The 14,666-nt window shown below is 40.9% G+C and overlaps 1 protein-coding gene across 10 annotated transcripts in view; it reads right to left on the reverse strand.

Annotated features, from left to right (window-relative positions):
• Positions 1–2,127: 2,127 nt before the first annotated feature.
• Positions 2,128–14,666, reverse strand: part of GLT1D1 (glycosyltransferase 1 domain containing 1) — a 42,994-nt gene continuing 30,455 nt past the window's right edge. For 3 of the 10 annotated variants that reach the window (XM_071816123.1, XM_065851232.2, XM_071816124.1), the window contains exons 9-13: positions 14,308–14,351; positions 13,336–13,452; positions 12,808–12,928; positions 8,902–9,000; positions 2,128–2,712 (exon numbers count right to left, since the gene is read on the reverse strand). In XM_071816123.1, coding sequence (XP_071672224.1) covers positions 2,566–2,712; positions 8,902–9,000; positions 12,808–12,928; positions 13,336–13,452; positions 14,308–14,351 — 528 coding nt within the window. In that variant the 3' untranslated portion in view covers positions 2,128–2,565. The other 7 variants (XM_065851234.2, XM_071816127.1, XR_011741729.1 and 4 more) reach the window with 6 other exon arrangements.

Here is a 14,666-nt window from a genome sequence, read left to right on the forward strand (position 1 = left end):
TTTAAATGAGCTCTCGGTAATGCTCTAGGAGAAATGAATTTCCAGAATCATTTTTTCAGGCACTGGACAAAAATGCTGGCTTACGATTTTGGGAAGGATAAGAGATTTCAAGCACCCTCAATATTTAAAACTTAAAATCAGATGTTATAGGAAAGATGTGGAAAAGTTAAGTGATGAAAATACGGTTCATTTAAAGGGGATTAAATTGCACATAATTATCTACCCCTTTAGAAAATGTATGGTTTTTAAAAAATTAGAATTCCTGGTTTGTTGTCATTGTTGGTTTTTAATAGTAGATCCTTAGTTCTGAGGTTCTAAATGCAATGAGGACTTTGGAAGAGCAGACTCCACTTTGGCGATGCCGGGCAGAGTTAACGGTACCTGTGGCATCCAGAAACACAGGGACACGTGCGGGGAGATGGGAATCAACCGCAGCTCAGGCTCTTAGGTGGGGTTTCGGATTCAAATGTTCAAGCGAGTGGGCTTGGACCAACCAAGCAGAAAGGGCCCAGCAGGGCAGCACCCGCTGCACAGGTCACCGCTCTCGGTCCGTTCCTGGGGGTTCAATGGCAGAATTAATTGCAAAATAAAATGCATGTAATTGGATTAATTAACAGTACATTTCAAGGGGGCTGAAATGCAGAATTAGCTGTGGGTAAATGCACAGTGCAGGTTTTTCCTGTGAATACAAGCGCTATTTTTGGAGCTGTATCTGTGGCCCATTGAGGTGTGCCTTGGAAAAGCTGCTAGGGGAAGAAATGGGGCTTTGAAGCAGGAAGATAAATACTGTAATTAGGGCTGCAGGACAACAAAAGGATTATTCTTAAATATAAAATCATTTGAGTGAAGTTGCTTCCAAGATAATTATACCTAAAATTGCTTGCACGGGTCTAATGTTTTCTTTACAAGGCGTTGTAAGACTCATTGAATATTTATGGACCTGGAACACAGGGCTGGATGAAATTTGAACCATAAATTCAATAGCAATTTATGATGATGAAATTCCCCAGCAGTTGTTGGCCCAACCTTTTAGCCTTGACAGAGAAGCGGAACACGAGCCCGCGTGATGAACGCGCTCGGAGCTGAATGCCCGTGATTGCCGAGCGCTGCCGCGGTTGATGCTGTTCAACAGTCCCGTGGGCTCAGCTCACCGATAGCTGGCTTGTTTCCTTTTTCTTCTTCTTAATGCATACATTGCAGAAGGGTTGTTTGTGCTTCTGGTATGGTTATCACATGGAAATGATCATGCTGTATGTATCCATATGTATGGATTAAATACAGCCTGAAAAATCCTATGTTAATTACGTTCTGAGGGTGTAGCAGAATTTATCACTTGAACATGTTTTGTTTTGCTAGAAATAAATAGTGTAAATTCCAGATCAATGCATTTAGCTGCTGGGAGCTTGGTAATAAATATACCACGCTTTAGAAAAAGCTTTTCAATCATTACTATTACTAATCATTTCCCGTTAGCTCAATGCTTAGACTTCTAGCCCACATTACGTATTAGTTTATTTGTTGTTAAATAATGTGTATTTCTCAGAAGACAAGCAATACCACAGGAAGGAGGGGAGGGGGTGGCAAAGGATCAAAGCCAAGCAAGCAGATTATCAGAGAGACACGGGGAGATGTTTTGAGAGAAGGGGACTCCCTGCAGGCGCCTCAGGTAGCTAGAAACCATCTTTTTCTTTTTCTACTGCTGCAAATCCATGTTGCAGGTTCTTGCTTTAGTACGGAGTTTGCTGTGGCCCAAGGAGACGCTGCGATCCCAGCAGAGCCCCCACTGGTACCAGAGATGGCCGAGGGGACACCCGGCTGAGCCAGCTGCAGAGTCAGAAACTGCTCAGTGTTTCTAAACTGAGAACTAGTGCAGATGTGCTTACAGACCTGTGTGCCAAAGGCCATGCCCAAATAATGAGGAAAACGTGCTCAAAAGGGAGCGCAGCAATTATTGAATTGCCAATCAGGCCAGTTTTGCCCATGAGGATTGCGTTAGCCAAGGCAAGGCTGAGCAGAACCTGTTGCAATAAAAGAGGGGGGAAGTTCTGAAGAAGTCAAAAACGTTCAAATTACTTTTTTGCTTACTGTCCCAACAGTAGCAAGAAATATCAAAAATGAAGAGGAAAGTTTAAAATACACCGTGAGCTTTATTATTCCAAAGAAAAGTTTGACACAACAGCCATTCAAATCAATAGAAGACATCCCACGGGTTCAGCACTCGCTGTAAGCTCTGTGTGCTAGAACGCTCATCTGTGCACACGAAATCGTCCTCCCTTTGAGGCCTTACAACAACAACACTGGTGTGTCTACCTTCCCCTACGTGATGTTACAAAATTAGACTGGTCTGTGATGAATTAATACAGTAGAGACAGTGTGTGGAATTAGATGGATTTGATAGTTTGAAGTAGCAGGCGGCTCCTGTCACGTTGGTATGCTTAAACAGAAGAGGAATGCATGTCTTACTATCTCTTCTGAAAAGAAACCAAGAGAAACCCAAACCTAATTACACATCCATCACTAAAGTGCTCTGCACAGGCTGCCGGGTAGCAGCTGTAGTCTCGCAGTTCACTGGAGCCTCAGGACAAGGTTCTGATAGGCTTTTCGTTCACTTTCCCATGAGTGATGCTTCTTCACGTAGTCTTTGGCCCTTGTTACAATTTCTCTTTCCATAATGGGGTCATTTATCAAACTCTTGGAGAGCACAACAAACTCCTGAAAAAGATAAAGAAAATAACAAAAGTTCCTTGAAGTTCTAGTGATACTGAAATAGCTTGTACCTCTATCTTGATTCCAGTAAAACACTTCAACTGTGAGCCAAGATATGAATCTACTCAAAGTTATTTTCAGGGTCAAGTACCATAATAATTATTTTATATATTATTTTTACACAGCCCAACAACCAAGATATGTAAAATCAAAGGCAATCCCAAGAACATTAAGACAAATACAAGCAACAAATTTAATGACCCAAAAATTGTTTGCTTACCCAGGTATTAGAAAAGCAGGCTGGTTATAAATGAAAATTCACTTGTTCTGCTGTATTGAAGACAACTGGCATCAGGTGTTTGATCTCAGCTCAGCTAAACTTATATCGCATTGCTCCTATGATCTCTTTAGTTAATTTTATGGTAAGACTGAAAAACAAATCACTACATAAATAATATAGTCATAGTAGGAAGAGAAGAGAGGCATCAGCAACAAGCTCTTCCAGAGTAGCGTTAGTGCAACAAGCTCTGCAAAAAAGCCACATATGAATTTACTGGCAAACTACTGGACCTCACAGATCACAACTATTCCTTTGCCTGCTCCTCTGCCACTCTAATTTAGTTCCAGGGAAGAGAAATAGTGAACTTCAAACATTTGAAAGGAGATTTGATGTCTGAACTAATCTATTCTGAGCAGCTGGTCTAATTTTTTTATCAAGAGACTTCCAATACTTCAGCTTGATTACAAACGTACTTAGATCTTTGCAAAATAGTGTCTGGGTTCAGCTCAGAAAAGCAGATAGCTATCATGTCAATGGAGAATGAAGATAATGCATTTCTACACAATGGATAGTGAAGATCAGTGCGTAGGGATGAGGGGGACAAAAAGGATGAGGGAAAGAGATACATTATTTACACAATCTGTCAGCTATGAAAGGAAATATAACAAATAAGACCAGAGTTCTTATCAACACTCGTTTAACTACCAAAGTATACTTGAAAACCTAAGTACACGGTGTATATAAACACACCCACAGATATAAAATCTTTGGTTACCACAGAATCAATGTCGCTGTTGCAATGGAATTGATGGTTATGCATAATACATAACGATAACGTGGCCCCTGGGAAACACCGGTACATGAAACCACATTGAACACGTTATAATCTCTGCTTTGACTCTCACTGACCAGACAGACTGTCAATAGATGCATCGCTGCTGTGAAATTTAACTAGAGATGCACTTCGGTTCTGCTGGAAAGGCCTCCAGCTGCTCTCCATCCCAAGTGCTGAGTTATCCCGGGTATTCCGTTCCTCACGGGGAGGCTGCAAAGCGGGTGTTTGCTGAGATCCCGGCCCTAAGGAAGATACGTGAGGCTGGTCTAGAGCGTTTCTTGAGGCTGCGTCTACCAGACGTGGCACCTACAACTGCAGAGACACTGCCAAGAACACAGGGAAGGTGGGAAGGTCTTACCTGACTTACGGTGGCTTCAGCCACTTGCCTGTATAATCACCGTGATAAATAGCGCTCACACTCAACTACATTCCAACTTCAATTTTATGCTCCTGTGGAGGATTTTATTTAAAGTAATGTTTAAAAATAATTTATGTAAATTACCTAAGAACAGAAGCAGCAATGTAACATTTCTTGACAGGTAGTCCTATTAGCATTCCTTTAAAATGTGGATACAGAGGACAAAAACTTGGAAACATGTAAATGATAGAAGAAATGAGATCCTTTTTCACAGTTACAATACTTAATATGCTGGGGATAATTTCAGGCAAATGCCAAACTGAGTCCAAAGCATAGAAGTTGAGAAACTGCAGGAGGGAGAAACAGCAAATGGAAAAATACCAGGAGATGGAGAAAAAGGCCTTCCCAGCTTTATCCCCACTTCTTGCGCTAATCAGATGTGACCACCTACAAGTCACGTGCAGTCTGAGTGGAAGCCAATGGGAAGATTCACGATGACTTATCTGGGTTTTGGCTCCGACTCTGTGAGCCGCTGGCTGGGCCTGTTTGCAGGTTTGGCCGCTCAGCTTTACACAGCAATAACCTCATTCTCCAGGTGCCTCCCTTAACTCCTGCTGACTCGCATTTCACTCGCAGCTTTGTGTAAGTCTGAAGCATGGGCTCCCACACTCAGAGAATCTGCATTTAATGTTTCTTTTCTAGAAGCCCATGATACACAAACTACTTACAGTGTGATACGTGCCTTTTTAGCAGCTGTCATCGCGTTTGTGCAAGCGATATTTGCACAAATACTTGTGCGCTCCCATATTGTAGATGTGAAGCCAGCCTCGCTTTTGGTGAGAGAGGGACAAAAATCACAAATGACTTTTCAGTTATCAAACATGATAACTGAAGGAGGTGATTTGCATGCTAACTTACTACCCCAGGGACATCCATATTTCTAACCATCACGTATAGAAACGGCTATAAATACTATCCCTGCGACAGGCAAACACAGTGGAAAAGGTGAACTTCAGTAGTTAGCCACAACCCAGAAAAAAACAGGGGAGAAGATCATCTTACATACATCCAGAACTAATATTACATGTGCCCTTTTTATGGGTAGTACTTCACTTCAAACACAGGCATTTTTCAACAGCAACAGCCATCATACATTGTTCTGCTGGTAAATTGACCAATCTTCTTCAAAGAAAATGTCAGTTTCTCTATAGATTACCTAAGGAAATTCTGTATAATGTTTTGCAGAGAACCAGAAATACAGGTATATGGGAGATATAAAGCTAGAAAATGAGTGCAGCGAGTAAAAAGAATGAATATTCCTTCAATTACCATGAGAACTACACCGGCACCGCAGCTCACACGTAATGAGAAGAAGATGCATGGTTAATATATTATTGATATAATGAAAGTAAGTCTGCAATTAAACCATTTCATAGCAGCTTCGGCAGATAACAGCACATGATTCTTAAACAACAGAGACTCACCCCGGATGTGACTGGGGAACAGATGTGCCCAGCGGCAGGTGAACCAGAACCAGCCATGAACCACAAACTGATCGCTGGCACTGCCAAAAATTGCCAGTTAGGCTGTTCAGAGCGAAGGTTCAAAGGTCTACAAAATCAGGCTCTATTCTGACTTGAATCCCTCAGACTCTGGTTATTCTTGTCCTCCCTCTTCTTGGCTTTCAAGTTTATTCACCTCCTCCTGTTTCTTTAGCTGCTTCTCTGAGCTTTTACAGATGCTGAACATCTGATTTTGAAACTTAGCGTGCTCAATAACTCTTTGGTCTTCCCTTCCAACACGGTTTTGCATCATTTCTTGCCCAAAAGCCTCTGGCTATTCTTATCTCTCACTTATTTTCTTATTTCAGGTGCCATAAACGTAGTGTTGAATATTCAGTAAACTTGCAAATTCAAGCAGTGGCAGGATCAAACCGTGATTGCAAAGCAACGTGCACAGATGATGTAGTATTAAGGACAAACATTTCACAGCTTTCACATTCACATTAACTGTTTCCACCTTTGTCTTCAGCGATTGGCAAAGATTTCTCTACTTCCAGCCCCGAAGCCTGAGGCTGTGTGCCAGCGATTAACGATGATTACAATCACACACAACATTTCCTACTTTGACATAAGCCACAAAAGCTCACTTGCAGCAACAATAAAAGAAAACCAACAGCACTCACAATTTAAAACAATTGTCATTGCACAATGTTCAACTTACATCCCTCTAATTTAACTTTCCAAAGATAAGATAGATAGTCCATGGACCAGACACAGTTGCTCATATCTAAGCCAGGCGTATTGTAAAGCTTTCCCTCCCTAGATCAGTAACAACCTGAAAATAAGCAGTGTTTTCTACTCCTGACCTGTGCTACAGTCTGTGTCACCACAACCACACAGGATCTGCTGAATGAAAATTCCTTTCATGTTTTCTAATCTTTGGTGGTCCAGATTCTTCAAGCACCTGAGCATGGCACTCATTTCTCTGCAGGACTGAAAGCATTTCCATAACCAACCCGACGCAACTGAGGTTACAACAGAAAATAGTTTACCAGATACTTAAGATGTCAAAGTAATCAGAGGAACAAACCCCAGCAAACTGCTTCCCAGAACATCTTTTCTGATCCCTATTGTCAGACCGAATCATCTAAGGCAGCATTCAAAGTGCCACGGGCACACTGTTCCATCTTCCACCGATAAAATTAGGAGATATACCTTGAAACTCTAAGTGTTCTAACTTAATCACATTTTCTCCATCTAATAACTCTCAACCTCCGATAAACTGTGTACAGTGGTTTAAAAACTGTATTTGATATGGTTTGGGGAGATAAGGAACAAGAGTAAATGGTAACTTTATCTCTAAAACCATGGGCGATGATTCGCATTCGGAGCTCATCTCTGCAAGAGAGAAGTTTTTCCACAGCTCTGCAGTGGGATTAGAGCATTACCCTGTACACAGATATGTTCCTGACCCATTTGCAGACTTTGATAGTTTATATATTATTTGACACCAATGAAAGTATAAAAGGGCTTTTAATAAATGAGATACAACTACTGTTTTACAGAGAAAGAAGGGATATCAGTTTCCTTTCTAAGACAGGTTACCTGGAAAAACACTGCTATGGGCGTACAACAGCCACTATGGAAATGCAAGTTACCGTCTTCACTTAAAAGGAGATTCAGTGGAGTTCTGAGATAGAGTAACAGGAAAATGGGTCAACAAGCTGCAGCAGAATAAGGGGATTTTTGATGTCGGGCATAGCACGGTGCAGAGAAGGAAACTCAGACAGAAGGGGTTTATCTAAACTAAGATTATAGTGTTCTAGACATATTTGCCACCTGTGACTCTAGTTCTGATATACAAGAAAGTCCTCAGCCACTTGTACAGAGTCATGGATGTCACTGGGACTACTTCTGTGCTTAAAATTGCACTTTCCCCTAAGTGAGGCAATACATAGCATATTTTAAATTGATCTCAAATTCCAAATAAACACTTAGAATGTAGGATGCTTGGAGATCACAGGAGAGGCTTCTTAGAAGGATGTATGATGAACTAATTGGGTCTGGTATGAATAATGTATTTGAATTCCAAGCCAAACGTAACCAGCATGTTGAAGGAAACAACAGAACGTATCAGAATTGGTATCAGGAGATGCATCAGTCCGAGTGTTCAACACAATCACTTTGAAGTTTTGAAGAAGCATATGGTAGTCAATGGGCTTTTTTTGCAGGGAATACATGTACAAATAATTCTATAAATAGCTTTACATCTCAGCCTTTGCTAGCCTGGAAGCCCCCATTTGCAAATGATATGGCAAGGGTGGGGGGGGGGCGGAAACAAACCAAACCAAGCAACATGCTGCAAGAATTCTTCTATTAACAAAGCCTCCCAAACTAACTGAACTCACCTTCCTGAAACACAGCTTAATAGGATGCATTCATCACACTCTCCACAAAGTAAATAAATATAATACATTTTCTACTTTGCAAAATCATCTAACGGACTATTCTGTAGGTTGTCTTAATCTTGAGTTAGATCACAACACTCAGAGAATCCAAAAGGCATCTTCCATAACATACACAAACATGAAACAGCAAAGCCATAATGCTGGAAAATACACTGAAATTAATATTTCCAGCATTTAAATAGGAGGAGTGTTCCCTCTCTCCCCGCTCTTACTTATCTTCACAGAAACTCCATTCTAACACTTAATTTTAGTCACTAATTATTTATTGACTGAGCAATATCTGAGACCTAATAATGCTTTATATTAAGAGTAACTGCTAGAAATTATAGATAATATATTCTCTAAAACTTCAGGCTCATAATTCCGTTTTGCTTAGGGACTGCTTGTCTAATATAGGGTCATATCACAGTTAGTCCTCGAAGGAAACGCGACATACACGCAGCATCTTGCAGGGTTCGCTTATGGAACCGTCAAAGCTCAAGCGCCACGAGTCACTGAGAACCGACCCCATTCCCAAGGCAGGTTCTAAAGCAGCACAGGCTGGAGAAACGCTCAGCAAGGCTGACACCTAGGAAGAGCCTGGAGAACTGCAAAGGGAACGTGAGACAGCACCAGAGCGCCCACCGAGGCGGCCTGACACCCAGGATTGCAGGAGAATCCGAGGAAAAGCCAAGTTTCCAGACACAAGCACATAATGGACAATGAACCCAAGCTCTGGAAGGGAAAGAGCTAAGGATCTGTTGTTTTCTTACCTGGGGATTTGAAAATAGCAGTCCTGTCTCCTTGTGGTTTATTATTGCTGCATTCCCAGGAATGTTCCTTGCCAGCACTGGAATATCTAAATCCATTGCCTAGGGGCACGTAGAAAAAGGAAACAACAGGTTATTAGGGATTTCAAGATGTTAATGATGACAATTTCAGAATGAAAAGCAGAATCAACAAACCAAACTTCTTTCCCATGTCTCTCTGCTTTTTAGGTGGAAAAATACCATGTCTAAGGTGATCTGTATGGAGCTTCTCCAAAATGTAAACCATTCCCAAGGCACCTAATGCCTGGCAGCTTTTGAAAACACAGCTTAGATTTTGCAGTAACCAGTGTGCAAGACCCTGGCCACTCCACTCTGTTACTCATGCACAGCCTGATCTGAAACTTTAATTACTATTGATTGATTTGGAAGTCTTGAGATGCACTGACTGTAAAACCAGAAAAACTCATATTGTACAATTATCACAGCGTCAAACAAGAGAAGGAAATTCACTCCCCCTAATCTTCAATCTGCTTTATACTGATTCCCTGTCACTTCAGAGTGAATGCATTTTTAATTACTGTCATTACACTCCCAGATGGGGAGCAAATTTGCTTCAGCCTACATAGCAAGAAAGCAAAACTCCAAGAAGAAAAAAACCATCCTTTTGGACAAAACTGAAGACAAAAATACCCTGGCTGATAATGTACAGAACCAATTATGCTTTGAACAGAGAGGGACTGCTGTGACTTCAATATTTTAAGCTATTAAGACATGTTGCCAGGAGAAACACTGTTTAAATCACCACTGCAGATGAATTTACTCTGGACATAGAAATTCTAGAGTCCTTCTGGCACAAACATCTGCTTTGCAGCACTTAGCTTGAAAAATAACTCTTAAGGAAATAACCTGTTCTGCACTTTGTATCAGAAACTAGTGGGTCAGCTGGAGGTAATTCAGACAGATTAATGAACTGACCAGAAACCAGAATAAATAAATGGGAAATAGAAAAACTACAGCCCAGATTTCTGAATTTATCTGAGTGGCTAAAGTTGAGATATAGAAGCACCAACATCTCAGAGACAGCATTTCTGATTCAGTTCCTTTTCAGCCCTTCCTATTGACAGCCTTAAACCCACTCCTGTTCAGCCTCATTCAAAGCTGTTCAACGAACAGTGAAGGTATTTTACTTCTGAACTGAAAATCAGGAGCTTGATAGTGGCAGCAAAGTGTGTCACATTCATCGTCATCTGCCCAAGGCCTTCTCCTCACCTCCCTGTAGCTCTCCTTTGAACAAAACCAAAAATGTAAGAGTATTTCAGGTCTGGCTACTTTCCAAACAAGTGATTGTCCATTCAGGATGAAAGAAGAGAAAGAAGAAAGGGAAAGGGAAAGGGAAAGGGAAAGGGAAGAGGAGAGGAAGAGGAGAGGAAGAGGAGAGGAAGAGGAGAGGAAGAGGAGAGGAAGAGGAGAGGAAGAGGAGAGGAAGAGGAGAGGAAGAGGAGAGGAAGAGGAGAGGAAGAGGAGAGGAAGAGGAGAGGAGAGAGAAGAAGAAGAAAAAGAAAAGAGAGAAAAAGAAAACACCCAAACCACAGCACAACCACCGCAGGACTGAGGGTTCAAAGCGCCACTGTCCCCACAAGCAGTTACCTGCATAATGATTTCTGAACTCTAAAGGGCAAGTCATTAGTTCTGTCTCACAGACTTGGAGGCAGTAACTGCTACACAGGAAAACTTTCAGGTCCCAAAGCACACAGGTACCCATGAATTAGAGCCGCTAAAAGCGGAACAGATGGCCACATACATAAGATGAGGGGCTGGCTTTGTACCAGCGAGCCTTAAACAAATGGATTGGGCTGTAAATAATTACTGCATGAAGTAGCTTAGAATTTAATTTAGATACTTAGTCTATTTTTAAGCAGTAAAAAAAAAAAATCATTTGCATTGTTGAAAATGTGTATAATTTACTGACCCAGGTTCTACAAATAATAGCATAAAATAACATTTTAGTCCACTGGCCATCTGTTTTGTTACATTATTCTGACTGCAAATATGTTTTAATGCTATTTCAGAAGAATGCAGGGTGTAAATTTTAGTTTTGGAAGCACGTTATGGAGACAATACAGGTTTTATTTACTATTTTGTCTTCTGGACTGTCCCTCATTTTCTTCCTTCCAGCCTATGCATCTTCTTGTTGGCCTCTCTTCATTTTCACTGCTCTACAACATCCCTTCATTTCTATTTCTTTATGGTTTGCTGTGGTTTACATTGCAAACTGCTGGGCTGGTTCTTCTCATGTTGTCGGAGCCTGGATTCTGCCCACAGAACCGAGTCTGCCCATCCTCCTTTTCTGCGATTTTGTGTGTGTGGTTTGGTTTGGTTTTGGTACAAGTGTAACAACCCAATGATTTTTACAACAGTTGTCACACTCTTGAGAGCACAGAAAAAATCCTCTGGTGAAACGGCGCTGGAGTCAAAACGTTCTTGTTACCAACTATATTAAAAACATATTCAATTTTCCAGTAGTGCCTTTTTCACCATCACATGCCTGGGAAGACACATTTTAAATGCTCACTAAAATGCTTGTTTTCTCTTCTTCAAATTCCAAACAGAAAATAGACCGTTTATGGGAAAATCTCTGAGATACAGTACTAGTGACAAAGTAATTAGTCATGGCTTCTAGATCTTTCATAGTTTTAGGCAGGTTGAAAAAGATATGATTATATATTTATCTAATTTATTTATATTTATCTCCTACTAAAATACTGTTTCCAGATTCATGATCTTGTTAACTTTTGAAGTTTGAAGAGAATGAAAGTTGCATTTCTCAATTCAGGCAAGATGTTCTCTCCGGCCTAGGAGCAGAAGACTTTTATACATAGTTTTCTGCCTTATTAATTTAACAAGATCCTAACAGATGGGCCTTCCTACCACTGGCCATCTCTAGCAGAGACTTGACTTTATTAGACTGACACTTCCTCTGAGAGAGAGATTTTTACTGGAGATGTTTTATAAGCGTGTCATCAAATCCCACTGTACAACTGTCTAGTTAAAAAAATACACAATACCAAACCCCTTATAACTTTAGAAGAAGAATTCAAACAGGTCTGCGGTACTAAAAAGGGCAAACTTCGGGTAGTTTCTCAAAAGATAAAGACCTAATTCTGCATGTAAAAGCTCCGGAGGCAGCTGGGAGCAGAGCTGCTGTCTCACACCACTGGTGCCCTGTCCATTAGGCTTTCTTTCCTGCAATACAAGATATTGGGTTCACCCGTAAATGATAACTCATTTGCTTGTGACCCCTGTGCACCGAACCGCTGTGCTCAGGTTTCTGAAAGCACACCAAGCTCTTTTGATCCCTGTTATTTTTTCCTAGAAAGCATTTGACACTAAGCAGTGCTCTACTTCAACAGGTACGAAATAAACCTAGTTATTAATTTTCAACACTGATGGCAAAAAAAAACCAACCCAAACGAACTGAGCATGCCATTCATGCATTAATCATTTCAGAATTACATAACCAAATACAGCTCTTCGATTGCTTTTTGAAAGAATGTAAGAATTAATAAAAGTCTATCCTAGCAACATTATAAGGAAGTGGATGTTGAATCAAGAATAGTGACAACTCCAGTAAATCAGAATGATTCTTGTATCTCAGGTCTGTATTGTTAACCTAACAGGATTAATAAAACCACATTTTGTCCTTTAAAAAATAAATTGACAAAACATAAAAAAACTGCCAGTTCATGGGAAGAAAACCTTAATTACCAACACTTGTAAAAAGAATATATTTTAGTCTTCACTAGCTTTGAAACATGGACATAAAATGTTGACACACATTTCCACCCATAAAAGCCGATTCCAGGTTCACTGTAAGCTCGGTGACAAACCTGCCTGCTAAGATGCAATTACCTCCAGAATTGCCGCAGACATCCCCTCCGAAATGGAGCTGTTCACCACGGCAAAGCACATTTTCATAGCAGCATGAAGATCATCTTGTGGCATCTCCTGTAATAAATGTACTCCGGGGGCCCTAGAAATAAAAAGCACATAAATAGGGAACCTCCAAAGAACGTGCTCTAACAATTCTTCCTAAAAGTTGGGGCAATGCAGGAAGGTGGGCAGAGCAATTCAGACACGGTTCTGATGCTAAGAAATCACTTGTCCGTGGGCAAGCCACTTCACCGTGCTTTTGTTAGCTTTCTGTCTCTAAAGGCGCTTAAAAGCTCAATACAGAATCCACTGCTGTCGGCCACTTCATTGGCCGTTGTTCTGAAGTTTCACAGTTGATCACTTAACCCCAGGCTCTGTTCACCACAATCAGGCTCATAAACGAAGGAGCTGAGTTGAGCAGATCGGGGTGCAATTTTCCCTTAAAAACATTGTGTATTAGAGGGAGGACGCACGCAGAGATTTAGGAAAAACACAGAGCTTAAATACTTAGGGAAACGGAGCACAATCATCAGAATGGTCAGCTGCAGGAGATGCTGGCTTTTGGGGATGGATGTGGTTCTGAAAGATCTTTTCTGCTCCTCTGTTATTACAAGCACTCCTGTCCTGAAGGGTGGAAGAACAGGGTAATTGGGCGATCAGTCTCGGGTGAAGTGAAGATCTTTAGGACTGGTGGTCATTTGGAAAAGCCATTTGGAAAAGCTCCTCCGCTGGACGAGCCTGCCCCTGCCTCTGTAACTCTACATGAGGTCACTAAGCCAGATGGAAACACAAGTGCATTTGACATTATATCAGCTCCCTGTTCATTAAACATTGCTTTTCTGATCGCACAGCAACATCCAACTTCTGTGAAGATAAACACCTATATAAACTGGAGTATAAATGCATTATTGCAGGAGTCATGTTTCCCATGAATAACATCATAGAAAACAAAACCAGTACCTCATGCTCCAAAAATGGAATTGCAAAACACATATTCTATGCAGATTATCAGGTGCGATCAATCAAAGATAATATGGTTGCTGTGTTCAAGTCAGACAATTCTGGGTTCTGCAGGCACACAAAAAAAATCCTGTTTCTCTGACATTAATATCCTTCCATCAGGAAACATATAAAGTAGGGACAGAGAAAAGCTGTACTGTGTTATCTTATCTGGTTACTCATTTACCAGCCAGCAAGCACACAAAACCTTGCAGAAGCCAGGATGAACTAAAAGACCCAAAAGAATAACAAAAATCATGCTAAATCAGATGTGATTGAACACAAAACATGAAGAGATCTACTGGTTATTCTAAAATATTAACTGTGTGAGAATGTTGCATGCCCCATTTGTTAGTCATATAAAGAGTTGTATATCTTCAATTGTATATCCAAAAGAGTATTTATACACATGATTTAAAAAGCTCGTCAGCCACCTGCTTTCCCTTGCAGCACATAAAAGGCTTAACATTAACTTCTTACCTTTTAACTTTTTCCTTAACTTCACTTGTAAAAAGTGGATCAACCTAGAAAGGAATATACACATAGATATAAGGCATTGCTTTAGGAATATAGCATATGTTTGAAATACCAAGAAAAGAAAGATGAATTTTAGCATTTATTTTACAGAAATATTTAAATAAGGGATGTGCTGAGCTTTAAAGTCACGCACGGCTCTGTGAGCTGGCGGTTCAGTTGGCTCTGCAGACAAGTGCTCTGGTGAGCGATGGACACGTAGGATACCCAGCTGGGCTGACCCCACACAGCAGCTCCGTGCAGCCGAAACAAGGGCCGGTCCGCGGCTTCCCCCCACATCCCTCTGGCTGCAGGTTCTCATCAGA

Source organism: Patagioenas fasciata, chromosome 17 (genome assembly GCF_037038585.1).
Source record: "Patagioenas fasciata isolate bPatFas1 chromosome 17, bPatFas1.hap1, whole genome shotgun sequence".
Classification (NCBI taxonomy): domain Eukaryota; kingdom Metazoa; phylum Chordata; class Aves; order Columbiformes; family Columbidae; genus Patagioenas; species Patagioenas fasciata.